Below are 27,866 nucleotides of genomic sequence, written 5' to 3' on the forward strand. Positions count from 1 at the left end.
ATCTGTGTTTCACAATGTAAGGGACACAATATTTCAGTATCCTTTATGTAAAGAATTTTATTGAGAATCCTCTTTGTAGGAAAAATCAATACCACCAAAACATACCAGAACAACTGCAATTTTATGAACTGTGCGTTTTAAAAGTAAAATCCATACTTCGCTTTTAGCAGCAGTGGAATTGTACTAAAAATATTTAGACCTCAAGAAATTATTTTTTTCTTCTTCCAAAGATACTTACAGGAATAGTTATTGTGGTGTGTGCACTGAAATGTAACAACTTTTAAAGACCCCATGACTTCATGAATAATTTTTATTTGACTGAAATATAAACTTTAGTCTGTTTACATCCAGAGGAACTCAACACTTTAAGAAGCAAATCTGGTTTGCCACATTCTTAAACAATCACTGTAGGGGCAATTGCATTTCTCACTTTTCTCTCTAGGGGAATTGCTTTTATCTAGAGTGAACACATGCTAACTGTGAATACAATGCAAACATCATAATAAAACCGTATGCTCTTAATATTTATTTGTAACTGGGTCAAAATGTATTTGGGGGCAAACTGTCCCTTCTTCTTAAATGTTTATTATACTATACAATTTTCATAAAATGGTGAGCGCACATAAGCAATCACATGTGGGATTAGAGTTCACCCTGCACAGCAGAGCTTTATTCCCACCCACTTTTCCATGATTCCTTGGTCAATTTCTTCCCCACCTCCAGTAAGAAGGATGGTGAATATTAAAGTGATCTTCACGTCATTTGAAAGTGGTTTTCTAACTGATCTGAGACTTATTATTCTCTTCAGAGTACCCACAAACAGTAATTTTAGTACAATACAGCGTAGGGGGAGCAGAGTTTAGGTAAACCGGAAACCTGATTATATTATTGCAATTTTTTAAAGCTGAAAGAATTCCAGTATATAACAATAGGAATTTCCTGCCGCAGATACAGAACAAGGAATAGGTAACAACTAACAAAGTAATTGTATTAGAATATACAATTAAGTATAAGTAGTTCAGGTCTGCATTCAATATTATAACTCTGTTGAGTTAGGTAAGTGATATAAAATAATGTGCCATTCACACTAATATCTTTATTAACAAATTATGTCACGCGAAGGATTATCATTCATACAAGTGGCTTGAGCTCAGGTTAAAAACACTTAAACCAGGATAGGGTGAATATATTCTTTATATTTTTAAGCTAACTGCTAGGCTGAATAGTCCTTGTAGATAATAGGGAATCTTGTTTTATACCATGGTAAGCAGATTAAAAAGAAAGGAGAGACAAAGTTACTCCTGAGGACCCCTGACGCGCGTTTCACAAAAACCCTTCCTCAGAGGGGGTTCCTGTTACCCACAAACAGTGCAGAGGAGGGGACAGGAATTCAGCCAGGCAGAGAAAATATTCTCCCAGTGTGGAAATGCCATCAGCCTCCAAGATGAAATGTGGGCATGCCTGCCAACCCCCTGGTGTGCTGCTCTTTTTACACATCCTTGGCACTGTGTCTGCACTGCCTTTGATGGGCCCATTTAATGGAAGCAGATTTCTACAGCTATGGTGAGCACAGTAGAAGAATGTGCTGACAGGTAAGTACCATGCCTGGGACATAGTTACATTAATCAGATAACACTACATACAGTTTAGGCACTTTTATACATTTACAGTAAATTTAGGTATAGAGGCCTACTTATCAAGCTGTCAGCTTGCTTGCATTCGACGGCACCAATACACTCGCCTAACTTCGCGGCCGTAGACCTTAATACGATCTCCATATTTATATAAAAAGCTGTCAAAAAGCCGCGCACCAAGTACCGGGCGATGAGCAGCGGACTGTTGTTAACTAACAGTCATCGATCTCGCTGCTCTTCGGCTTTTTCACAGCTTTATTTGTATACTGTCACTAAACACCGCCACTATACAAAAATGTTTAACCCCTATCCCGCCGCTCACGGACCCCGCCGCAACTAAATAAAGTTATTAACCGCTATCCCGCCGCCCACAGCAACTCTAATAAAGTTATTAACCCCTATCCCGCTGCTCCTGGACCCCGCCGCAACTAACTAAAGGTATTAACCCCTAAACCTCTGCCCTCCAACATCACTACCACTTACAAAACCTATTAACCTCTAAACCACCAGCCCCCCACATCCCCATAAACTAAATTAAACTATTAACCCCTAAACAACCCGCTAACTTTATATTAAATATTAACTCATCTCTATCTTATAATACATTTAAACTTACCTTTAGATTTACATTAAACTATATTAAACTACTAATTAACCTACCCTAAATATTATACTAAAATTACATTAAACTATATTAAACTACTAATTAACCTACCCTAAATATTATACTAAAATTACATTAAACTATATTAAACTACTAATTAACCTACCCTAAATATTATACTAAAATTACATTAAACTATATTAAACATTCTATTGGCTGATTGGATCAGCCAATAGGATGAAAGCTCAATCCTATTGGCTGATTGCAACAGCCAATAGGATTTTTTCAACCTTAATTCCAATTGGCTGATAGAATTCTATCAGCCAATCGGAATCTAAGGGACACCATCTTGGATGACATCATTTAAAGGAACATTCATTGTTCAAGAAGACGTCAAACGAAGTGGATGCTCCCCATCAGATGTCTTGAAGATGGAGACGCTCCACGCCGGATGGATGAAGATAGAAGATGCCGTCTGGGTGAAGACTTCTGCGGGCTTGGATGAAGACTTTGGCCACTTGGCTGAAGACTTTTGCCGGCTTCAATGAGGACTTCTCCCGACTTCTTTGAGGATGAATGTCGGATCTTCAAAACTGTAAGTGGATCTTCAGGGGTTAGTGTTAGTTTTTTTTAAGGGTTTATTGTGTGGGTTTTAGATTAGGGTTTGGGCAGCAATAGAGCTAAATGCCCTTTTAAGGGCAATGCCCATCCAAATGCCCTTTTCAGGGCAATGGGGAGCTTAGGTTTTTTTAGTTTGATTTTTATTTGGGGGGGTTGGTTGTGTGGGTGGTGGGTTTTACTGTTGGGGTGTATTTGTATTTTTTATTTACAGGTAAAAGAGCTGATTTCTTTGGGGCAATGCCCCGCAAAAGGCCCTTTTAAGGGCTATTTGTAGTTTATTGTAGGTTAGGGTTTTTTTATTTTGGGGGGCTTTTTTATTTTCATAGGACTCTTAGATTAGATGTAATTAGTTTAAATCTTTGATCATTTCTTTTTTATTTTGTGTAAGTGTTTATTTTTTTTGTAACTTAGTGTTTGTTATTTTTTGTAACTTAGTTGTTAGTTTTTTGTAACTTTGTAATTTTGTATTGTAGATTTAAATTATTTGAGTAGGGTCAGGTGTTTAAATATATAATATAGTTAATTTAATTTGTAGTTTAATGTAATTTTAGTATAACAGTTAGGGTAGATTAATTATTAGTTTAATATAGTTTAATGTAATTTTAGTATAATAGTTAGGGTAGGTTAATTAATTGTTTAATATAGTTTAATGTAATTTTAGTATAATAGTTAGGGTAGGTTAATTATTAGTTTAATATAGTTTAATTTAAATCTAAAGGTAAGTTTAAATGTATTATAAGATAGGGATGAGTTAATATTTAATATAAAGTTAGCGGGTTGTTAGGTTTAGGGGTTAATAATTTATTTTAGTTTATGGCGATGTGGGGGGCTGGCGGTTTAGGGGTTAATAGGTTTAGTAAGTGCTAGTGATGTGGGAGGTCAGGGGTTTAGGGGTTAATACATTTATTTAGTTGCGGTGGGCTCCGGGAGCGGCGGGATAGGGGTTAATAACTTTATATAGGTGGCGGTGTTGGGGTGGTATATTAGGGGTTAATAAGTATAAGGTAGGTGGCGGCCGTTTCGGGGCGGCAGATTAGGGGTTAATAAGTATAATGTAGGTGGCAACGGTGTCGAGGCGGCAGATTAGGGGTTAATAACATTATGTAAGTAGCGGCGGTGTAGGGGGCGGCAGATTAGGGGTGTTTAGACTTGGGTACATGTTAGGGTGTTAGGTGTAAACGTAACTTTTATTCTCCCATAGGAATCAATAGGATATCGGGCAGCAGCGAACATGAACTTTTGTTGCTTTCAGACTCCCATTGATTCCTATGGCATCTGCCGCCTCCAGGGTGGATTGATATTTGTTAACTAGCAAAAGTTGTCAGATAGTGCCGAATTTGCATTCGGAACATCTGTAATGACGTAAGCATCGATCTGTGTCGGACTGAGACCGGCGGATCGTATGTTACGTCACAAATTTCAACTTTTGCCGGTCTGTAGGCTTTGATAACTAAGGGAAATCAAGCTCTCCACAATTACGCTCTGGAATTCCAGCGTATTTGCGGTTGGCAGCTTGTCTCTTTCAATTTACGGCTTAAACACATACCATAGCTCATTTTCAGATGTTTCTGAACTTCCTTCTGTGCAGACCACAGGGGTTTAACTTTTTCCCACCCAAACAGTTTGCTCTGTTCTCCTTTCCCCTCACAGTTGGTGGCCATCTTTGCTGACACACAGCAATTTCTCCTCTTGGAGTGATAAGCACCCTTAATAACAAGAGCTTTACACAAATTTAGATTTATTTAACCCTTTATTGACTGAAACTGTCATTTTTTTAAATATATTTTCAATTACATTTTTTTCTCTTAAAGAAACTTTACACTTTTTGTTTCTGTTTCCCTCATTTATGTATTCTCCTGAGACGGCTAACCCTTTCTGTTCCTGTTATACTGTATTTCTGTACTGCTATCATGTTTTATAATCATCTCTACTTACTTTTCTAAATCATTACTGATTGATGCAGGTAAGTCTTAAGACATATCACTAATCCCTGAGAAGGGCAATCTACTAACAATTTAACTCCTTCACATATGTGTTTTCTATGTAAGGAGGTGTTGGTATGTCCCCCTACTCAGCTTTGCAACTTATGTGCTGAGTCTTTGTCTAATGCTAGACAGGGTCATGCAGCGTTGCATTTGCTAGTCAAAACTTTATCTATCTCTGGTATGTGCTTAACAAGGACTCCATTTTAAAACTGCAACACATATTAGAACTGCATATTCCCCCCCCACAAAACTTTATCTATCTCTGGTATGTGCTTAACAAGGACTCCATTTTAAAACTGCAACACATATTAGAACTGCATATTCCCCCCACAAAACTTTATCTATCTCTGGTATGCCTGTATTACCTTAAAGAAAAAAAAAAGCTTTCTTTTCTGTGTCTTCCATTTTGATAAGAAAGGTGCCATCTGTAATGTTTGGTTAGGCCTTGTTTGATCCTGCTCTAATTTATGACCTATGATAATTAGGATCATGTGACTGTTATTACCTTTAAATTGAATATCCCCAGCTTGTTACATCAAGCTTAGCTTGTTAGATCATTGCACGTGTGTACTTCCCTAAGTGTGCTAGTTCATAAGTGTAGAGAGAGTTATAACAACGGAGTTAGACAAAGGAGTGGACAACAGAGATAAGTACTTTTCAAATTCCAACAACTAAATGCAAACATGCTACACTTTCTAATGTCTGCATTAACCTTTTCCTCCCTTCTCCTTAAAGTCACAGCTCTTCCTTTCACAAACAGCACTCAGAACATTCATATTTCTCCTTCTCTTCTACCTTCCCCCCTCTACAACACACATGAACTTTATTCCTATCTCACATCCCTCAGCCAGCCATGCTTTGCTGATCCTAAACTTAAACACTCACATTCTCATCTCCTTTCACTCAACATCTTCCTTCTTCTTGCAGCTGGGGATGTCTCGCCTAACCCAGGTCCACCCTCTGCTTCCCTCAGATCATTACCCCAAATGACACCTCATACACCTTGCACATGTAACCCCCTAAACCTCATTAACTGCACCTCTATTACTACACCCCAATTCTCGTGTGCCCTTTGGAATGCACGCTCGGTATGCAATAAGCTTACATCTATTCACAACCTATTTATTTCACGTTCACTTAACCTGTTAGTCCTCACTGAAACTTGGCTCTCCTCCTCTAACACAACTGCTGTAGCCTCTCTATCCTATGGCGGCCTGCACTTCAGTCACACTCCCAGGCCCGGAGACAAACAAGCAGGAGGAGTAGGAATTCTCCTGTCTCCACACAGTACCTTTCACTGCATTCCTTCACCCCCCTCTCTTTCCTTCTCATCTTTTGAAGTTCACGTTATCCGCCTCTTCTCCCCTATAGCTCTTCGTGTTGCAGTTATCTATCGGCCCCCTAGCCCAGCATCACAATTTCTGGACCACTTTGAAGCCTGGCTTCCACATTTTCTCTCTTCTAATGTCCCTTCTCTCATCTTAGGGGACTTCAACATACCCCTTGATAAGCCTAACACGCCTGCTGCCTCTAAACGTCTATCCCTTACCACCTCTTTAGGCCTGTCCCAGTGGATAACATCTCCAACACACTGTGAAGGCAACTCTATAGACCTGGTCTTCACAAATCTCTGTGCTGTTTCCAACTCCCTTAACTTCCCCTTTCCTCTCTCTGACCACCATCTATTAACTTTCTCTCTCACTCTACCTGCTACATCTTTGCAAGCCCCCAAAAAACTGCTACCTCACAGGAATTTAAATGACTTGGATCTCACAGACTTTTCCACTCAACTGAGTCCTCTGCTCTCTGACATTTCATCCCTCTCTTGTCCAAACCTCGTGACTCTACAGTATAATTCGGCACTAAAATCAACACTTGACAAAACTGCACCCTCCACTCTTCAACGTACATCAATCACTCGACGGCAACCGTGGTACACTAAACAGACCAGATATCTTCAGCGATGCTCACGTTGATTTCCAACATTATAAATTCACCCTTAAGTCCTTCAACTCTGCGCTCAGCCTGGCAAAACAAGTCTATTTCTCCTCCCTTGTGTCATCTCACGCATCCAACCCCAGAAAAATGTTTTCAACCTTTAACTCCCTTCTACGTCCGCCTGCACCCCCCCCCACTACCAACCTCACTGCTCAAATTATTGCTGATCACTTCAAAAATAAAATTGACACCATTAGAAAAGAGATCTGCACCTCGCACCCCACAAACCCAGCGATCCTACCCACCCCTTCTATAACAAAGATCTATGCTATTTCCCTCCTGTAACAGAGGAAGAAGTATCTGCACTCCTATACTCGGCTCATCTCACAACCTGCCCACTTGACCCTATTCCTTCACAACTTATTCCCTCTCTCTCTGCTTCACTAACCCCTACCCTAACTCATCTCTTTAACCAATCTCTCACTGCTGGCACATTTCCTGACACATTCAAGCATGCATCAATCATACCAATCCTAAAAAAGCCCTCGCTTGACCCCTCCACGCCTTCTATCGACCGGTCTCCTTACTTCCCTTTGCTTCAAAATTATTGGAACGACTAGTCTATAATCGGCTAACTCAATTTCTCACAACTAACTCGTTACTTGATCCACTACAATCTGGTTTCCGCCCTAAACACTCAACAGAAACCGCTATTGCTAAAGTAACAAATGACCTGTTATCAGCTAAAGCAAAAGGCCATTACTCCTTACTAATTCTTCTTGACCTGTCCGCAGCTTTTGACACAGTTGACCATCCTCTCCTCCTAAAAATACTACATTCATTTGGCATCCGAGACACAGCCCTCTCCTGGTTTGCATCATATCTTTCAAACCGCTCGTTTTCAGTTTCCTTTAACAACATATCTTGTGATCCTATGCCTCTCTCAGTTGGAGTACCGCAAGGCTCTGTCTTGGGTCCCTTGCTTTTCTCTCTTTATACATCCTGCCTTGGAAAACTTATAGCCTCCTTTGGATTCCAGTACCACCTATATGCTGATGATACCCAAGTCTATCTTTCCTCTCCTGATATCTCTCCCTCTTTACTCAACCAGATTTCTGACTGCCTCTCTGCAATTTTCTCTTGGATGTCTTCACACTACCTCCAACTCAATCTGTCCAAAACTGAGCTGCTTCTTATCCCCCCCTCTTCGAGACATCCGACACCTAACATTTCTCTGATGTTTGGAGACTCTATTCTCAACACCTCACCCCAGGTCCGCTGCCTTGGGGTCACACTAGATTCAGAACTCACATTCAACCCACATATCCAAACGCTTACCAAATCCTGCCGTTAACACCTATGCAACATTTCCAGAATTCGTCCCTTCCTTACTCAAAAAACTACAAAAATACTTATTCATTCCCTCATCCTGTCACGCATTGATTATTGCAATCTACTCTTAAATGGCCTTCCAAAACACCGCCTCTCCTCCCTCCAATCTATTATGAATGCTTCTGCTAGACTCATCCACCTAAGTCGACAATCTACATCAGCTGCTCCGCTCTGCCAGTCTCTACACTGGCTCCCCATACACTCCAGAATACAATTTAAAGTATTAGCCCTAACCTACAAAGCACTCAACAGTCTAACTCCCAACTATATTTCCTCTCTTTTCGTGAAATATTCCCCATCCCGTCCTCTTCGATCAACCTCTGACCTACGTCTCTACACTCCTGTTATCTCTACATCCCACTCCCTCCTCCAAGACTTTGCATGTGCTGCTCCTGTCCTCTGGAACTCTCTACCCCGTGCCATCAGACTGTCTCCAACCATGTATAGCTTCAGGCGATCCTTGAAAACCCAACTATTCAGAGAGGCTTGCCATCTCTCCTCCATCCCGCATCCAAACCAAGCTAATACATGTACATGAACTGCCTGACTCACTGCTGCAAATACAACCGATGTAACAAGCTACCCCAACCTTATGTCTCTGCATCCTAAACCTATAGACTGTGCTCTCCGGAGCAGGGCCCTCTTCCTCCTGTGCTAGATTTGTTTAGTCTTGTTATGTTTTGTATTTTATCACAAATCTTTGTCATTGTATACTCCTATCATTGTACCCAGCGCTACGGAATTTGGCGGCGCTATACAAATAAATGATAATAATAATAATATCATCCAAACTGACCAAAAAGTCTGCCCCTTCCTCCAAATCAGCATGAAGGTGCAGCCCCTAAACCAGACTCGGTACTCGTGGAGGGCAGACTCAAAACTTTTTAGTAGACTGGGGGAAAATAAGTTCAAGATCCTTGGGTACTGAGCCCTTCTTGAGGAATATTCCTGCTGTCTCCCGTTTAAAAAGATCCCTTAAAAGGCAGAGCATTCTTGGTATGTGTAACAGACCTAAAAGTCATGGGAGTGATTACTCCGGTCCCCTTTGAGGAACAGAATCAGGGGTTCTATTCAAACATTAGTATTGTCCCTATGTATTGTTGAACTGGAAACATCACCAAGAATATTCACAAAGGTTCTTGGTGCTCTTTTGTCCACAGAGAGTGCTCAGGGCAGCTCCTTACTTAGACAACATTTCTAAAGTAGACTGCTTCTTTTAAAGGGACACTGAACCCAAATTTTTTCTTTCGTGATTCAGATAGAGCATGCAATTTTAAGCAACTTTCTAATTTACTCCTATTATCAATTTTTCTTCGTTTTCTTGCTATCTTTATTTGAAAAAGAAGGCATCTAAGCTTTTTGGGGGGTTCAGAACTCTGGACAGCACTTTTTTATTGGTGGATGAATTTATTTACCAATCAGCAAGGACAACCCAGGTTGTTCACCAAAAATGGGCCGGCATCTAAACATACATTCTTGCATTTAAAATAAAGATACCAAGAGAATGAAGAAAATTTGATAAAAGGAGTAAATTAGAAAGTTGCTTAAAATGTTATGCTCTATCTGAATCATGAAAGAAAATATTTGGGTACAGTGTCCCTTTAAGATGGTTTAGGAATATACAAACTAGTTGTTCAGTTCCTTCATTCCCATGGTTGGAAAATCAACATTTTAATATCTCTACTATGACAAACCAGAGTTGTCCTTCTGGGCTTTATAACAGACTCTGTAATAATCAGACTCTCACACATGCTCGCAGACTCAAGTTGCAAAAGACCTGAGCCCTTCTCCAACAAATGCTTCTTCCTACAGTGCTTCAATGCATGAAGTAAATGGTCTCATGGTAGAGGCTTCAAATGCCGTACCTTTAGTCAGATTCCACTTACATCCTTTGCAGCTTCAAATTTGCAACAGTCAAATGGGGATTACAATAACTTGTTTGAGAAGACTTCTTTTGATTTCAACACAAGACATTCTATAACTTTGTGGCAGACTCATCAATCATTGATTCATAAAGCCTCATTTATACATCATAATTGGGTAATAATTACCACATACATCAGTCTGCAGGGTTGGGTCTTGTGTTCCAGGAGAGTGGAGGGAGTTTGGTCTCTTTGGGAGGCGATGTTACAAATCAACATCTTGGAATCTTCAGGGCTCTCCAGATTTCGCCTTTTCTGAAGCTTCATTCAGACAATGTCACAGCAGTGACTTACATCAACACCAAGGCAACTTTGGTGACTTGGGCAGAACGCCATCATTGCATGATTTTAGCTATTCACATTACAGGTGTGGACAGTTGGGAAGGGGACTTCCTCAGTCATAAGTAACTTCACCCTAGCGAATGGTCCTTAAATAAAGAGATATTTAACAAGATTGTAAATTGTTGGGGAAGTTGAAAAATAGACCACATGGTCTCTTGCTTGAATTACAAACAACCTCAGTAATGTGTGAGTTCTTGCGATCCATAAGCAACTCTAATTGATGCAATCTTTACTCCTTTTGTTTTACTATTCATGATAATAGCCTGGATAAAACAGGAAAGGTCCTAAATGATTTGAATTGCTCCAGCATGGTCTTGAAGGACTTGGTCTACAGATTTAGTACAAATGTGCTCCAGCCAGCCTTGGTATCATCCTTTTAGGAGTGCCTTCCCTCTCAAGTACCCTTCTTCCATCAGAACCTCCAATCTCTCAATTTGACAACATGGAGATTGAACACATGGTTTTGTCTCAGGTTTTTTCAGATCAAATGACAGGCATTTTATTTGGGTGAGAAAGCCTGTTATAAGACACTTATCACAAAGACTGGAAAGTTTTCCATTCCTGCTGTGGGTCAAAGAATTACTGTTGGAACTCCTCAAAATTTTGCAGGATGGTCCTGATAAGTGTTTTTCAGCCAGTTTCCTTAGAGGCTAAATTTCTGCCCTTTTAGCATTGTATCACAAGAAGATTTCAATACTTTTTGGCATTCAAGCCTTTGTTAAAACTTTGGTCAAGATAAAACCAGTTATCAGGCCTGCTTCCCATCCATGTAACCTTAACTTGGTTTTGAGAGTTCTTTAATCTCAGCCATTTGAACCTATGCATGGTCTGAATATTCAGCTGTTGTCTTAGAATATTCTCTTTCTCTTTTACATGTCCTTGTCCAGCTTTCTACTCTCTCTTGTGATTAACCTTACCTGATTTTTCATCAGGATAAAGCAGTTTTATCAAGCTTCTCTTTCCTTCCTAAGGTTGATTTTTCAGAAAACATCAATCAGGTAATTGTTATCTTATCTATCTGTCCAGTTCCAAAAAAAGCTAAAGATAGATTACTCCTTTACATGTATGTAGAAAGATCCTTGACTTTTATCTTAAAGCCACAAAAGAATTCAGAAATTATTTCTTGTTGATGCATTTTTAGGTCCCTGCTAGGGAAAGAAATACTGCAATCCCCTTGGCAGTTTGGCTTAAGGCTACAATTCGCAAAGCATACCTGGTAGTGGGAAGTCTCCCCATGAATTAATTACTGCTCATTCTACCTAAACAGTTGCCATCTCTTGGGATTTTAGAAATTAAGCTTCAATTGAACAGATTTGCAAGGCAGTGACTTGGTCTTCTTTACATACCTTTCCCAAATGTACTATTTTTATTTAAATTCTTTTATTGGTGTAGAATCTGTGCACAGTTCACAACATTATTGTATAATGATTTGGTTGTTTCAAAACTTACATTTCTTATACAGTGGTACAGATTCAAGCATTTTGTTTAAACAAAAAGTAACTAGATAATACTAAAAAGTAATATAGTAAGTAGCAGAACGTGTCCAATCTCGGAATATAATTTGTAATGGTATATAGCAAGTTACTATTATGTCACAATGTAGTCATTAAGTAATACAATCGTGATTTCCCAATTAATTCGCTATTGCCCTAGAGGAATTGGCTGTGGTCCTGATATAGTCATCCCAGACTGCTTGTAGCAGTATGAAACTATCTGTGTTCCCTTTCTTAAAAGCGGAATATTCCTCCAACTCTAACAGTTCAGAGACCTTAGCTCTCCACATTCCCAAAGAGGGAACATCCTTCACCCTCCAATGTCTAGCTATTAGCATTTTAATGCTGTTTTTAAATATCCGAAACAGGGGGAGAAGAGACCTACATGGCATTTGGGTAGACTTATTCAGTAACCATATTTGGGAATCTGGTGGAATGGAAATTTGTAAGATTGTTTCCACTTCTTGTATAACCTCGTACCAGAAATGATTTATTCGAGAACACCACCACCACATATGCCCCATTCCACTCCCTACGTGGCCACATCTCCACCATTTATTGTTAGTTTTAGGGTATAGACGATGTAATTTTCGTGGGGTTAAATACCAGCAATGTAAGATTTTATAGTTGGTTTCTAAAATAGAAGCTGAGGTGGAGGATTTTTTAGTGTTCAGAAATATGTTATCGCTGTTTGTGGGAGGATTATTATCCCCAGCTCTCTTTCACACATCTCAATGGAATATGGTAAGTTACCTGGAAGAGGTTGGAGGAGAATTTTGTAAATGGCGGAAAGGGAGTGTTTTATTGGTGAGTTTGATAGGTATAATTTCTCAATGTTAGTGGGTGGGCGGACCATGTTATTTTTATGTTTGTAGGTGCTAGTATAGTGTTGTAGTCTTCTATAAGAGAACCTATTACGTGCCCAGTCATATCCTCTGTCTGCTAATTGGTCTTGAGTGCATAAAGTTTTGTTAGTAGTTAGATTATATATTCGTACCTCTTCAACCATCAGGAATTGGGGGCTCGAATTTACCAGCAGCTTTAGGGAAAAGTCAGAGTTGTGTAGTTGGGAAGTCAGGGTGCCCGGGTTGGAGGATAGACATGGGTAATATCTAGAGGCTAAATCCCATTGTAGGGCGGTTTCTTTAGTGATTGGGTTAAGAAGCGTTCTGGTTCTCTCTAAAAAGACTTGGCTCCAGCAGAGGCTAGCAAGTGGAAAATCGGGGTTCAAATGTTCCTCCAATCGTACCCACCTCCTCTGTCTCCCACCGACTCTCCAATCTAGAATCCTCTGCAGAAATATGGAAGCTCTATATTTTTCTAAATCGGGCAATCCCAATCCACCATGTGTTCTTGATAGAGACATAGTGTTTTTATTAATTCTTGGTGGCTTCTTCTGCCATACAAAGGTGCTGAATAAATTTTGAATTTGGGGAAGGTATTTAAGAGGCAGAGGAATTGGGAGCGCTCCCATGATGTAAAGAAGTCTCGGGGAAATATTCATTTTTAGAGTATTAATCCGTCCCCACCAGGATAGTTTCTTTGAGCCCCAGGATGATAAGTCCTGCATTATTGCTGTTTTAATTGGGAGGTAGTTTACTTGAAATAATTTATCAAAAGATTTGGGGAGATGTATACCCAGGTATTTCAATGCTCCCCCACACCATTTTAGAGGGCAACTATTTTTAATTAGACTTATGAAGCGGTCCGAGAGCCCAAAATCTAGAATTTCAGATTTACTCTGGTTTACCAAGAAGTCTGTTAGCTTGTGGAAGGTGGAAAGCTCTGTCAAAAGTTGAGAGACTGATTTTTCTGGATTAGTCAGGGTGAATAGAATGTCGTCAGTGAACAGTGATATCTTGTAGATATCCTGTCCTAGTGTAATACCTGAAATTTCAGTGTTGTTCCTGATCTTGGAAGCAAAAGTTTCAATAAGGAGCGCAAAGAGTAGGGGTGAGAGGGAGCAGCCCTGGCGCGTGCCATTTTTAATTTCTATTGGGGGAGATAGGGAACCATTAACTAATATGCGAGCCCTAGGAGATGTGTATAGCGCGAATATCCGTTTTAGAGTAATAGAGCCTAGACTGAAGGCCTCCAAAGATGGTCTCAGGTATGACCAGTTGACAGGCTTTTTCTGCGTCCGTTGAGATTAATACTGAGGGGATATTTTCATTAGTGATATGCCAAATTAGATGTATATTACGGACGGTATTATCTCTTGCTTCCCGGCCCAGTACGAAGCCTACTTGGTCATAGTGGATAAGGGTGGGGAAGAGCCGGTTAAGACGGTTCGTTATTATTTTTGCAAAGATCTTTATATCTGTATAAGTATGTGACAGGAGCTAAGAGTTCTTATACCATTATTTACCCATTGTGAGGATATCTTTACCGGGATTGGACGAAGATTCAGATTAAAATAAACATCAGAACATGAAAATACATTAAATGCAAACTTACATAAACAATATATATTAGTAACCATAACTTTTGTAAGAAGTGTATGAGTCATTCTACAATACACCTTACTAGGGGGGGAAGGAGTATTGCCTAGCTAGCTCTCAGGTTAGAGTTATTCTAGCTAAATCAGGATAGGGACGTTAAACAAGTGTTATTCTTTCCCAGATAATAAGCTTGTTAAATGATTAAGGTGGGAGAGAAGCTAAAAGAGAACACTAGCCATCTAGACGTTGAAGGAACACCCACCCCGCACCCAAGGTGCAGGGATGGCGCCCCTCCTGGTTTAATTTAGTTTACTAAGAACATTTATGCCGACAGTTTTATGGCCTTAAAGTGTTCCATATCAGGAAAATATCTAAGTCATTCAATTAAGGGCAGATATGGCTTATAAAATTTACAAGGGGGTCCTTGATATTATGGGTGAGGGACTAAGACCACCATACGGTAATCAATTGAGGAGGCAATCTATTACACCCAATGACCCTGTGAACCAGAGGCATGGAATAAAAAATACAACATCATGTTATACTAATACTTATGACGCAACTCAAACAATTATCAACATAACTCATGTAAAGCATATCAGTGTTCGATACGTTACCAGGACATGTTCTGCCCTCACTCTTCTGTTAATGCTATGACAAATTGAAACAGAGGTAACATATAGAAATAACATATTGTGTCCATGTGTGCCACTGGGCAGCACAAACCCAGGCAATGTCTGAGATACAGTGAAGACAAAGCAGGACAGACAGATGTCAGAAAGCGGTGCCACATCATGGTGGCGGAGCACCATCTCTTGGTGGCAAGGCGTCCGTCTTCCTCCTCTTCGATTGGACTCTTTGCCACTGAGGTCTCTGTTCACCTGAACGTGAAGGCCCTGGCTCTGTTGGTATTGAAGGTGTGGCGACAATTGCTTCAGCCGGCGATTTGAATGTAATATTAAGAGATCTGGAAAGATGCTCAAGGTCTCTGTAATCCTTATAGATGATTTGGGACCCATTGTGGTTTATTATCAAACTAAAGGGAAAGCCCCAACTGTATTTTATATGGTGTTCTTGCAATGTACTTGCGCCTCTGAATCGTGTAGGGACTGAGGTCTTGATATATTTGCAGTGAGTGACCTTGGTATGATATAGACTGCCGAGCTCTTGCTGCCGGCCAGATGGTATATTTTGCAGTGAAGCGTAGGAATCTGATGATGACATCTCGTGGAGGCAGTGGGGGTTTAGGTGGAGGGCGTAATGCTCTGTGTGCTCTGTCAATATCTTCATTGAGTAGCAGTGGGGAATTAGGTAATAAGTGGTGAGATAGCCCTTTGATATAGTTTTTTAACTGATCTTGAGGTATATCTTCAGGAATACCGCGTATCGCAGGTTGTTTCTGCGGCCACGATTATCCAAGTCCTCTACTTTATCCTGTAGGGACTGCACCAAGGAGTCTTGGATGGACAGTTGCTGCGTATTGGAGCTGACCAAGTTGTTCAAGGTCTCTTGACCCTCCTCTAAGTATTCCATCCTTGCCCCATCTCATTCAGATCCCTTTTCAAATCTCTCATCTCCTCCTTAATAAAAGATTTTAATGACTTCAGATCTGATTTTGAGGGTAGTGTCACCAACTTCACTTGTATGGCTTGCAGTGAGTCCTGTTGATTATTTGTTGTCTCTGAAGGACAAGGTATCCCTGGTAATTCGGGTGTCCCCATTGACGCCATTGATGAAGTGTCAGTAGCTTGAAAGAAAGAGGAGACTGATGGGGTCTGTGATTGCGTTTTCACAGGCTTGTCAGATTTGTACTTTTTTGGAGTCATCCTAGATCCCTTTATCTTTTAAATTGGCCACTGCTAAATGGGGCAGATTACCCCTGAATGTGGTGTGTAAGAGAGGGGTGAGTGATTCTTCTTGCTTGTGAGCAAGGTTATTTTCAGTTCAGATCTTTGTGGCTGTGAGAATAAAGTGACGCCATTTTTAAGGCTTTGGGCTGAAAGTGATTGACAGGTTGGGGCACCCGGTGCTTTACTCAAACTAACCCACCTCCTCTATGATAGGTTTGGGCCACGGTGCCTAGACTAACACAACTGAGTCCTGTGTAGTGACCAGCAGCTACAAGTACAGGGATGAGGCCGTCTACTTTATGTATCCAGTTATGTAGCTGCTTTAGCTCAACCACGTGGGCAGCGTGACTAGTAAGCGGAGATTGTAAGAGGGGGTAGGAAGGAGCTTCTATACAAGTCTCCGGTCCTGTGACCCCAACAACAGGTTAGTACCTTATCCTCCGCTGGCTTTATTCTGGTACGTGCGTGGCTGGAGCTGAAAGGGGATCGATTCTTGAGATCGCAGCTAGGCGAAGATGGCGCCGCCTCAAGAGAGTCCCTGATTTCACCGCCAGCTGCCGCCAACCTCCACAGTCCAGCTGCCTGTCTCTGCGCTACTCTCCTGTGCCCTTTTTTATGAACTGGGGCTATCTCCTGACCTCATTTATAATGCTGAGAGTGTAGGCTGATACGGAGCTTAACTAATGTGCAGCCATGTTCCTGCACGGCTTGGCTCTGCCCCCCAAATGTAATATTTTTAAATGTTTTAACTCTTCTGAGTCTGATTTTGGTAGGAAAATTTTGAATGCCGCATTGCCATTTTAGTATCGCTAAAAAAAAAAAAAGAAAAACTGTTTTTCATGCCCTTTATCATGGTGGTTTTGTGGACTTCACAGCTTGTGTATAGGATCCCACATGTGATGGCATGTAGATTCTCTCCATCTTAAGAAAGAAAACAAAATTTATGCTTACCTGATAAATTATTTAGCTCATGATGGTGAGAGTCCACGAGACCCATCCTTGTTTTTATTTATAACAGTTGGCAGCAGTACCAGTTTGCACTTATTTTACCCTGTTTTTTTCCCTTTTCTACTTTCTTATTTTCTTGTTTCTCTTGGTCATATATATGACTAAGGAATCATGGGAAAGTGGGAGGCATTAAATCTCTGTTGTGTGGGGTGTTTTGCCTCCTCCATTAGGACTGGACTTTAATCCCATACATGATGACCTGTGGACACTCACCATCATGAAAGAAATTATTTTATCAGATTAAGATGCACTTTGTATGCTTTACCTCTATGTTTTAGCATTTATGATAGTATTTAAAATATTCTGATGTGTTTGTGATATATTGTATATTTGTGTTTTTATATTTATATATATATATATATATATACACACACAAATATACTTATTTTATGTTTGCTTTATCTCTTTGTGTTAGCATTTGTGTATTATATGTGTATTTTTCTATTTTTGCTATCATGGAAGACTGGAAAATGGAATCCTTTACATGTAAGTTTAAGCAAGGATGCTCTAAACTATAGTTATGAATTTTGTAGGTTTTATCATGTCTGATGGTCACTTATCTCTTTGTAAACAACTTTGCAGTGTTTAAAGAAAAATAAAGAAATAGGAAGGAAGCAAGCAAAATATGTTGATAGGGGGTTTACATGATAACAAGCCTAAGGCAGCATTATAGGAAAATATGTTCATCTGTAAATTTGTGTCAGAATTATGCCAAGTAATAGAAAAACTATAAAAAAAAATATTTTACAACAGAGGAATAATTTCATATATATCATGCATATGAAAGATTATTTCCTTTCTTTTAATTTCTTTGCTTGAAAAAAGGTTAACTATCGGCTAGATTTAAAGTTCTGCGTTAGCCGTCAAAAGCAGCGTTAAGGGGTCCTAACGCTGGTTTTGGCCGGCCGCTGGTATTTAGAGTCAGGCAGGAAAGGGTCTAACGCTCACTTTCAAGCCGCGACTTTTCCATACCGCAGATCCCCTTACATCAATTGCGTATCCTATCTTTTCAATGGGATCTGCCTAATGCTGGTATTTAGAGTCTTGGCTGAAGTGAGCGGTAGAGCCTCTACCGACAAGACTCCAGCCGCAGAAAAAAGTCAGTAGTTAAGAGCTTTCTGGGCTAACGCCAGTTTATAACTACTGTGCTATAAAGTACACTAACACCCATAAACTACCTATGTACCCCTAAACCGAGGCCCCCCCACATATATAGTAAATATTTTTAACCCCTAATCTGCCGACCGCACACAGCCGCCACCTACATTATCCCTATGAACCCCTAATCTGCAGCCCCTAACATCGCCGACCACTATATTATATTTATTAACCCCTAATCTGCCCTCCCCAACGTCGCCGCTACCTTACCTACACTTATTAACCCCAAATCTACCGACCGGACCTCAACGCTACTCTAACCCCTAAAGCTAAGTCTAACCCTAACACCCCCCTAAATTAAATATAATTTTAATCTAACAAAATAAATTACATTTTATTAACTAAAGTATTCCTATTTAAATCTAAATACTTACCTGTAAAATAAACCCTAATATAGCTACAATATAACGAAAAATTATATTGTAGCTATTTTAGGATTTATATTTATTTTACAGGCAACTTTCTATTTAATAGCTACCTAGTTAAAATAATTACAAAATTACCTGTAAAATAAATCCTAACCTAAGTTACAATTAAACCTAACACTACACTATCAATAAATAAATTAAATCAATTAACTACAAGTACCTACTATTACCTACAGTTAAATAAACTAAACTAAATTAAAAAAACAAAACACTAAATTACAAAAAATAAAAAAAGATTACAAGAATTTAAAGCTAATTACACCAACTCTAAGCCACCTAATAAAATAACAAAGCCCCCCAAAATCAAAAATTTCCCTACCCTAATCTAAATTAAAAAAGTTAACAGCTCTATTACCAGCCCTTAAAAGTGCTTTTTGCGGGGCATGCCCCAAATAAATCAGCTCTTTTATCTGTAAAAAAAACAAAATACCACCCCCCAACATTACAACCCACCACCCACATACCCCTACTCTAACCCAAACCCCCCTTAAATAAACCTAACACTACCCCCCTGAAGATCTCCCTACCTTGAGTCGTGTTCACCCAGCCGGGCACCGATGGACCAAAAGAGGACATCCGGAGTGGCAGAAGTCTTCATCCTATCCGGGCAGAAGAGGACATCCGGACCGGTAGACATCTTCATCCAAGCGGCATCTTCTATCTTCATCCATCCGGAGCAGAGCGGAGCCATCTTCTTCCAGCCGACGCGGATCCATCCTTCTTCCATGACGCCTACTCGGAGAATGAAGGTTCCTTTAAATGACGTCATCCAAGATGGCGTCCCTCGAATTCCGATTGGCTGATAGGATTCTATCAGCCAATCGGAATTAAGGTAGGAAAAATCTGATTGGCTGATTGAATCAGCCAGATTCAAGTTCAATCGGATTGGCTGATCCAATCAGCCAATCAGATTGAGCTTACATTCTATTGGCTGATCGGAATCAGATTTTTCCTACCTTAATTCCGATTGGCTGATAGAATCCTATCAGCCAATCGGAATTTGAGGGACGCCACCTTGGATGACGTCATTTAAAGGAACCTTCATACGGCGAGTAGGTGTCGTGGAAGAAGGATGGATCTGCGTCGGCTGGAAGAAGATGGCTCCGCTCCGCTCCTGATGGATGAAGATAGAAGATGCCGCTTGGATGAAGATGTCTACCGGTCCGGATGTCCTCTTCTGCCCGGATAGGATGAAGACTTCTGCCGCTCCGGATGTCCTCTTTTGGTCCATCGGTGCCCGGCTGGGTGAACACGTCTCAAGGTAGGGAGATCTTCAGGGGGGTAGTGTTTGGTTTATTTAAGGGGGGTTTGAGTTAGAGTAGGGGTATGTGGGTGGTGGGATGTAATGTTGGGGGGTGTTATTGTGTGTTTTTTTACAGGCAAAAGAGCTGATTTCTTTGGGGCATGCCCCGCAAAAAGCCCTTTTAATTACTGGTAATAGAGCTGTTAACTTTTTTAATTTAGATTAGAGTAGGGAAATTTTTTATTTTGGGGGGCTTTGTTATTTTATTAGGGGGCTTAGAGTAGGTGTAATTACCTTAAAATTCTTGTAATCTTTTTTTTATTTTTTGTAATTTAGTGTTTTTTTTTAGTTTATTTAATTGTAGGTAATTGTAGGTACTTGTAGTTAATTGATTTAATTTATTTATTGATAGTGTAGAGTTAGGTTTAATTGTAACTTAGTATTTATTTTACAGGTAATTTTGTAATTATTATTATTTTGTCATTATTTTAACTAGGTAGCTATTAAATAGTAAATAACTATTTAATAGCTATTGTACCTAGTTTAAATAAATACAAAGTTGCCTGTAAAATAAATATAAATCCTAAAATAGCTACAATATAATTTTTCGTTATATTGTAGCTATATTAGGGTTTATTTTACAGGTAAGTATTTAGATTTAAATAGGAATACTTTAGTTAATAATATTGAATTATAGTAGCGGCGATACTTGAAGTTAGGTGGCGGCGATGTTAGGGAGGGCAGATTAGGGGTTAATACTATTTATTATAGGGTTTGTGAGGTGGGAGTGCGGCGGTTTAGGGGTTAGTAACTTTATTAGAGTAGCGGCGAGGTCCGGTCGGCAGATTAGGGGTTAATAAGTGTAGGTAAGGTAACGGCGACGTTGGGGGGGGGCAGATTAGGGGATAATAAATGTAATATATGGGTCGGCGATGTTAGGGGCAGCAGATTAGGGGTACATAGGTATAATGTAGGTTGCGGCGGTATACGGAGTGGCAGATTAGGGGTTAATAATAGAATGCAGGTGTCAGCGATAGTGGGGGCGGCAGATTAGGGGTTAATAAGTGTAAGGTTAGGGGTGTTTAGACTCTGGGTTCATGTTAGGGTGTTAGGTGCAGACTTATAAAGTGTTTCCCCATAGGAAACAATGGGGCTGTGTTGGGAGCTGAACGCTGCTTTTTTGCAGGTGTTAGGTTTTTTTTCAGCCCAAACTGCCCCATTGTTTCCTATAGGGATATCGTGCACAAGCACGTTTTAGCTGCTTACCGCTACGTAAGCAACGCTGGTATTGAGGGTTGAAGTGGCGGTACATTAGGCTCAACGCACCCTTTTTGGAGCCTAATGCAGCCCCTCAGACAACTCTAAATACCAGCGTTGTCTTAAGGGTGCGTTGGGAAAACAAGCGGCGTTAGCTACGCGGGTCTTTACCGACAAAACTCTAAATCTAGGCATATGTTTTTTTGCTACAACCGTACAAGGAGAATGATGAATAAGAAAAGTAGGAAAAAGTAAACATTATACCCTCTGCCATCTCCATGTGGGCAGCCATTGATAGTTTTCTAGGGACCTTTGCTAGTACTATAAGAAGATGTTAAGATGTAGAACCACCTCTACTATATAAAAACTTTTAACCATCCATTTTTTTAGGCAAGGCATATTTTATACTGACCAGATTAGGGGATTCATTATAGACACCTTGAGGCCGAATTATCAAATGGTGGGCGGACGTAATTCTCTGTAGTGAATCATGTCCGCCCGACATTGCTAAAAGCCGACAGCATACGCTGTCGGCCTTTAAAGGGACACTAAAAACCTGTCTTCTAATAATCCCTAAAACCTACTTTTTCTTATTAATAAAAATAAAATAATCACTGCTGACTATTTTATATGCTCCTCTTACCCCAAACTGTTGAAGGATATTGTTTTAAAATACAGCACTGATCCACTGCTGGATTCTCCTATGTAAGCTGCCATATTGTAACGCACGCTACAGGCAGGGGCACAGAAGTCACATGCTCATGATGCAGTCAAGGACACACACGGCTATATTAAATACAGTGTACTTGGAGGATCACATCTGTGTGAGCTGCTGTGACTGAATAAACATTTATTATAGTATAAAAGGTATTAGATTTAGCCATGTATGTATAATACACATTATATGCATCTTAACTTTAATAAAATGATCATTATGTACAGTGGATCAGTGCTGTATTTTAAAACAATATCCTTCAACAGTTTGGGGTAAGAGGAGCATATAAAATAGTCAGCAGTGATTATTTTATTTTTATTAATAAGAAAAAGTAGGTTTTAGGGATTTTTATCAGGTGTTAAATGTCCAATTAACATTGCACAAGCAGTTCTGGTAGTTTCCGATTTGCTTGATTGCTGTCCGAAGCCTCAGCGGTTGCGGACAAGTTAAGGAGCAGCGGTCTTAAGACCGCTGCACCTTAACTGCTGTTTACGGCGAGCCTAATCTTTCTTTCTTTAAATGCTCTCTGAAGACTTTTCTGTTCAGAGAACCCTACCACCCAACTCAATATTTCTCTTACCTAACAACATTTTCCTTGTCTAACTCTGCATTAACATCTTTCTCAAACTTGCAGCCCTTACCTCCGGTTTCTCAACCTCCTACCCTTCTAGATTGTAAGTTCCCACGGGAATAGGGCCCTTAATTCCTCCTGTATGTGTTTGTAAATTTTGTCCTGTCTCTTACAAGTTTTATATTGTTTTTTTTAATAAACTGTATCCATGGACAGCGCTGGGGTGTATGATGGCGCTTCATAAACAAAGTATATTAATAATAATAATGCTGTACAAAGCCCATCATACTGCATAATGTAGCAGCTTCATGAAGTTCCAGCAGTAGCTGCTTTTTCTGTGCTGTAGGAATCTATCTTCATGTGGTAACGGAGCATGATCGGTGCTCTGTTACCATGTGAAGACGGATGCCAGATCGTTACAGACACTACAGCTAAAATTAACTTTACAAACTAAATTAACCTAATTAACACAGCTGCAATTAGCAGGCTTCTAATTACCAAAAAGCAATGGCAAAGCCATATATGTCTGCCATTTCTGAACAAAGGGGATCCCAGAGAAGCTTTTGCAACCATTTGTGTCTTGATTGCACAAGCAATATGTAAATAATTTCAGTGAGAAACCCAAAGTTTATGAAAAAGTTAACATTTTTTTTATATGATCGCATTTGTTGGTGAAATGGTGGCATGAAATATACTAAAATGGGCCTAGATCAATACCTTGGGTTGTCTACATAAAAAATATGGTTTTAATAGGTAAATAAAAAACAATGCTCTATTTCTATTTAAATGGAGTGATAGCAAAAATGTTAAAAAAAAATTCTCCAGTATTTACAAGTTATTCTCTGTAATTACCAGTAGCAAAAGGGTTAAATAGTGACATTTGAGCACTGTAGTTGAGAACTGCTGACATAAAGTTTGTCATAGGGAAAATGCCAGTTAAATTTTTTATTACTATGAAAAAAAGGTCACAGTGCCATGAGCCTAATATTGGGCCGCAGCAAAAATGTACTATGATAAAATGTGCGAGATATTCACCAAGATTACATGTTTTGTGCTATACCGGGTAAGTAAATAATGCAAAAAAATGCTCACAGGGTATCTGTATACTAGTCTGTGATTGGCTGATGTCTGTCACATGATACAGGGGGACTGAAAATGGGAGAAAAATTAAATTTGTCAGAAAATAATCTACTGCTTATTTGAAATTCAGAGTAGGTGTTATTGCATTGTCTTTTTATTATGTCCCTGTTAGTTATGCAATTCTGCATTGAGTGGTCCTTTAAGAGAATGTATTACTTAAATATTTGTTGTTTTAAATATGCTTTGTTACTTTAAAAGAAAAGTATTTTAAAGCTTATTCAAATTACTGCATGGTCATATAATTTTACCATGTGCTGTAAATTATTTTCTATGTAGTTGTTTTTTTTTATAGTTCAGTAGATCTTTATCCATATAGATAAAGATACTAGATTGTCTTTCTAAAATAACATGAAACTCATTTTGTATATGGCTCTTGTATATACTGCAGTGCAAAAAAATATCAACTTAGAAACTAAGGGGCTGTCTGATTATATAAAGGTCTCTGGGTGGGCAAGATTTTTCAGAATACTCACCAGTCCTTCTATTTTCCTGGTGGAATACTATGGAATACCCTGAAAACAGGGTGTCTCGCTAAGGGGCTTATATTGCATTGTTATATGGGAAGGAAATGCAAAAATGACAAAAGTGCACAATTAAATGTGTAATTTAAATATCATAGAAACAAATAATTTAACTATTCACACAAAAAATACACATGGAACAAATGTATTGTTAAGGGGCATTAAAAATCGTAACAAAATTGTTACCAAAAATCGTTTTTTATCACAAAGGTAACATTTGTATGAATAAATCATATTAAATATGCACAGCTTAAGTTGTAGTTATTCTTTTAAGTACAAAATACAAAACATAATTGTTGTTTTATTGTAAAATGGGCTGAACATGGACTTTCGAAGAGCGTGTATGAAATTGTCTCTCAAATCCCAACGTAATTATATAAACATTTCTGCCCTACAGTTCTCACTATATTTTTTTTTTTTTTACAAACGAAAAGGTGGTAAGGTTGTGACGAAATGCTCAGAATACTTAATACAACAACAGAAAAACACATGCATACGAAAATATAGGTGATTGTAAAATGCAATACGAAGAAAGTAGCGTAATGCAAGTTATATTGGCTGTAGGATTTAATTTTTAAAATGCGCCCCCTACCGACTGATAACTTCACCCTACACAGCAAAGTTTCCCTTTCCAGCAAGCTCCATTAGTTTCAATAGAGGACATTTCAGCTCTCGTAGGGACTGCCCCTTTTTAAGATAATACCACCAGGGCAACGGGTCAGCAGAAAAAAAACAAGTCTGATCTGGTGAGGTTTCGATAATTGCCCCCCCTAAATGTATTACAAGCATTTAAGCTGTCATATTGTTACCTCAGCTGAGGCAAATTAAGGGGACATGCAAGTTAAAATCAAACTTTCATAAGTCATATATAGTTTGCAATACAAATCTTTCCATTTTTTCTTTTGTCAAGGTATTCTTTGTTAAAACTTTGCTCTTTTCCATTAGAACATATCTAGGTAGGCTCAGAAACATACTCATGTTTTATGCACTATATAGTGGTAGTGTTTGTAACAATGTTATACATTGTTGCAATCTCTTCTGCCATATAGTGATAGACATGTTTCTCACAATCCTGTAACAACTTACATGGGTATTGAACCCGGAACTGCTGGTTTTGTGTTGCTGTGAGTTACCTCTGAGCCACAGGTTAGCTAGATTCTGCTCTATCTTTCTAACCTGTTCTTTTGTTTTGTTTTTTTTACTCTTTGGCTCAACCTGCCTGTCAGCTGTGGCAAATCTGCAATCAGCTACTGCTTTAAATACTCATTACTTCCAGTCCTCCATGCCTGTTTGTTGGACTTCCTCAGAGTGTACATTACTGTGTATTTCTGAATTATTCCTCTGACCTTTTTTCCTGAACTTGGCTACTCTTTTGCCTGCTGATTCTGTATCTTGTTGCCAGACAGTGTATCGACTTCCTGCCTGTCTCAACTACTCTCTTGAAGTACCCTTTTGGGCCACATTTCCTGCCTGTTGCTGGCCTTGCCGGTTCCACTATGTCTCTGCCCTTGCCTCAGCAACTTCTCCACTAAGAACTATACCAACGCTTGGGAACCGTCCAACTAGCGGCCAGTAGTGGAGGATTACCTTGCTGCGGTACCTTACAACTCCTGAGCCTACGTAATTATTGTGTTATGGGAAGAATGATTCCAAAAAGTACAATTGTATTCTCCATCCCAATCATGAACATTTTATTTGACTTCCATATTCCTTTAAGGACAGATATATATTATCTAGTACAATGAGCAAACAATCCCTGTTGAGAATGTAGCACAGTTAGGCTTCTGAAAGTATACAGTTCAGTATCTAGGCCTGATGATCAGACTTTCCTGTTCAGAGATAAATTGTAGTGCAGACTTCACAACGGCTGAACTCACTGAATGATCAAAGAAAAAGGACGGAACTCTTAAACACTGCAAGATCTCTCTCATTTATGTATCTGAAAAACAGACAATCCCAGAGCAATATAACACTGCATGATATGAGAATTTTGTTACACTTTGTGTATTGTATTTTATATTACTTTACACTGCAGATTGAATCCTTTCAGTAGTATTACATTTACTTTTCTGATTGTGTTTTAAAAGTTTCTTTGTTACTTTACCAAATTAGGATCATACATTTTATATTTATGTGTATCTTTTACAACTTACATTGCCCTTGGTTTTTTTCTTTATTGAAAAATAAAACATAGCTTCAGAAAGTGGGAGGGACAGGGGAGTTCCCAGTGTATGTGTAAACCTTAACAAGTCTTATGAAATGCTGTAAGCATTTTAAACAAGCTGGTCTAACTGATTTTCTCGCCAGCTGTATTCATGTAAAGTTTGCTCAAAATGAACAATTCACTTATTTAACTGACAGAAAAAAAACTATTGGAAAAAGCAAGTTAAATTTTAGTGAAGACATTTCAGTTTAATTCGAAAGTGATGTAAACTGAGCCTTTATATCAGTTAACTTTTGTATCCCAGAGAGCTCCACTACTTTCTACGGAAGTTATCTCTCAACTCACTGGGACTTACGTAGAGAATTTAGTGAAGTCTGCACCATAATTTCTCTCCAAACTAGAGAATCTTTATTTTTCTAGCCCATGTAAAGTAATGAAGCTCTCTGGGAAACTGAAGCTGTCAATTTTTCAGTTGTATTTTAAAAGGATAAATACAAAGTGCAATGTAATTTGTAAAATATACACATAAATATACATGTATATGATAAGTATGATCCTAATTTGTTTAAGTTAAACAGAAACTGTGAAGACATAATCAGTATTTGTAAAATCTCAATTCTAAATATACTGCTATATGCAAAATAAAATACAAAATAGAAAATGCAAAGTTTAAATGTAATAAAACTTAATCTGAAATGTAAAGTAATATAATATAAAATACAAAGCACAAATTCTAAATGCAGCAGAACTATCATGTCATGCAGTACTATATTGGACTGGGCTTGTCTCTCCTTCACTTACAGAAATACAGGACACACCTCTTGGAGAAGTATATCAGTTCAGCCTTTTAAGAATATTCAGAGGTTTTGTCAAAGCACACTGTAAGGGAAATCAAAATAAAATTATATCAAAGCTGAACCATGTTCTTAAAAAAAGTTTTTTTCTGTCTTAATTTGTGTAGGTTTCTAAGATATTGCAGAAACTGCAGTGTATTGTTTTATTTCTGATACCTTAAATATTTTATTTGTCTCTCAAAATACTTTAATTTAATAGAAGTATGTGTCTTAAAACAAAATAAAATAGGTAAAAACTATTGTAGTTAAAAACAATTCACAGAATTTGTCTCAGTGGGCGGCATCAAGAGGCGTGTCCTTATGCACTTCGCCAACCAATCGGCTTCGCCAGAGATTCGCTACCGAGATATTGAATATGGCCCCTTTATATACCATTCAATGAACTCGTTCTCTTCCGTTTTACTTCTTAATCTTCTATTAGTGATTATGCTTAAACTCATTAGAGCATGAACAGAACATGCTTTCCACACATTCTAGCTCATCCTAATGGGGTAGATAATCATGCTACTAAGTTTAATTAAATATATTAAAAGAACCTTTCACTAATACGTTATTTATTTTTTTCTTTATTTTTTTATAAAATGA

General features: G+C 38.9%; 1 protein-coding gene across 1 annotated transcript in view; it reads left to right on the forward strand.

Annotated features, from left to right (window-relative positions):
* The window catches only part of CERS6 (ceramide synthase 6), a 766,179-nt gene that overhangs the window by 721,996 nt on the left and 16,317 nt on the right, over nucleotides 1–27,866 (forward strand). Inside the window, exon 10 of the mRNA XM_053712833.1 lies at nucleotides 17,693–17,716. Within this exon, the coding sequence (XP_053568808.1) occupies nucleotides 17,693–17,716 (24 nt within the window). The remainder of the gene's footprint in view (nucleotides 1–17,692; nucleotides 17,717–27,866) is intronic.

Source organism: Bombina bombina, chromosome 1 (assembly GCF_027579735.1).
Source record: "Bombina bombina isolate aBomBom1 chromosome 1, aBomBom1.pri, whole genome shotgun sequence".
Taxonomy (NCBI): domain Eukaryota; kingdom Metazoa; phylum Chordata; class Amphibia; order Anura; family Bombinatoridae; genus Bombina; species Bombina bombina.